The sequence below is a fragment of the Amphibalanus amphitrite genome, unplaced genomic scaffold (assembly GCF_019059575.1).
Source record: "Amphibalanus amphitrite isolate SeventyFive unplaced genomic scaffold, NRLGWU_Aamphi_draft 000121F_arrow, whole genome shotgun sequence".
NCBI classification, from domain to species: Eukaryota; Metazoa; Arthropoda; class Thecostraca; order Balanomorpha; family Balanidae; genus Amphibalanus; species Amphibalanus amphitrite.
In genome coordinates this window covers 99,036-100,558 of record NW_024881616.1, presented here as the reverse complement: position 1 = coordinate 100,558, position 1,523 = coordinate 99,036, and the positions used below count along the sequence as shown (strand labels likewise).

Here is a 1,523-nt window from a genome sequence, read left to right as displayed (position 1 = left end):
TGATGACCTCGAGGTCACGTGACCTGAGGTCAAACTTTGACCTTGACCTTTCGAGGTCAACATATATATCATTCGATGCGGATTGACGAGAGGATCACGATGATGCCCTTAGTTTGTTCCTATCTTGACTAATTCGAAAGTTATTCGAGAAAAACTCTCTCCATATCTAGCGCCGCCATTTTGACTTTTTCGACCCCTGTGACGTCATCTTTGATCTGACCTGAAAATGACCTTAGTAAAAATTGTAGATCTTGGCCGTGCGTATCCGATGCCGTTTACCGCTTGTCGCTATCTTGCTTCGTTCTCGAGATCTCAGGGGGGGGGCGGTCATCCGCCCCCCCCCCCGTCGGTGCGAAGTTGGCGCAGACCCCCGTCGGTGCGCGGGATATATCATCTAATTTTATGTCGGTGACGCCTCTGTAAATCACCGACCCTTGATCACGGTAACATTTAACATTTGGCCACTAAAAGCTCGGCACCAAATTACATGAGCATGTTTGACTAAAACTATAGTTCACAGATCTTTTTTTGTAAATCGGAGTTATCTGAGGCATGGGACAATAGGCACTTGATATCACATTTAGGTTGATAAGGATATATTTTTCAACAGTTCATAACTTTTTGGTCGGTCTTATCTTCATTTCGACCATCTGCAGAGAATAATTGATCCCGAGCCACTCATCCCACACCACACCGTACGACTTCGGGGGTGTCTCTCCGGACAGATACTGCCCGTTCAAATTTGATTTAAAACACGACTTATACCACCAGCCGCCCTTGAATATGTTGGCGCACTCTTTGACCCCGTGGCTGTCGTGGTCCCTATCCTTTGTGGAGAACCGCTGTCCAACGTGATAACTGAGACTGTCGCCGGCATCTCCGGTATAGTTCTCCGCCGATAGTCGATACCCGTCCTCCTCGGAGGAGATGCGGAACCCCTGGTACAGCGCGTGTCGCCTCCCGCCGTCAAAGTCCTCCAGGTCGACCCTGAGCTCGTAGCGCCGGTCGAGCAGTGACGTGAGCCGCCACAGGTTCTCCAGTCCCCACCAGAACTCGGCGTCCAGCTCCCCGAAACCCCACTTGTACTCGTGCCAGCCGAGGTAAAAGTCGCGCCGCGGTCGGATGTCGGCTCGGCGTAGGAGCAGCGTCCACCCTCCGCCGGACGAGGTCAGGTCACAGTAGGCGGGTACAGGTCGGCCCAGGTCAGGTCGGAGCAGGTGCACGCCACTGGCAGAGCCGGCCGGAAGGTCACTGCAGTCTCTGACCGTGGCGGTGTCCGGCGGGATAGGCTCTGTCTCTCCTAACCGGGAGTCCATTCTGCGCTGCAGTCGGTCCAAACGATCGGTCACCTCCGCCAGTCGGGACTTGAGGTCAGTGGTGGTGTAACACAGCCGCTCCAGGCTGCAGCTGGGGGTGACCTCCAGCTCTGACAGCGGCTGGAGGGGTGGGGAGGAGAGGTCCACTCCGACTCCAGCCGTCAGCAGCAGCAGGAGCAGGAGAGGATGTCGAACAGACACCGACAT

At 54.8% G+C, this 1,523-nt stretch overlaps 1 protein-coding gene across 1 annotated transcript; it reads right to left on the bottom strand.

Annotated features, from left to right (window-relative positions):
• Window positions 1-611: 611 nt before the first annotated feature.
• On the bottom strand, window positions 612-1,523 carry LOC122381534 (microfibril-associated glycoprotein 4-like). Its single transcript, XM_043365810.1, has one exon. The coding sequence runs from the start codon at window positions 1,521-1,523 to the stop codon at window positions 612-614; it is 912 nt and encodes a 303-aa protein (XP_043221745.1).

Excerpts from the sequence above, each read along its gene's own strand:
- LOC122381534 (XM_043365810.1), bottom strand. The coding sequence starts at position 1,523 with ATGTCGGTGTCTGTTCGACATCCTCTCCTGCTCCTGCTGCTGCTGACG.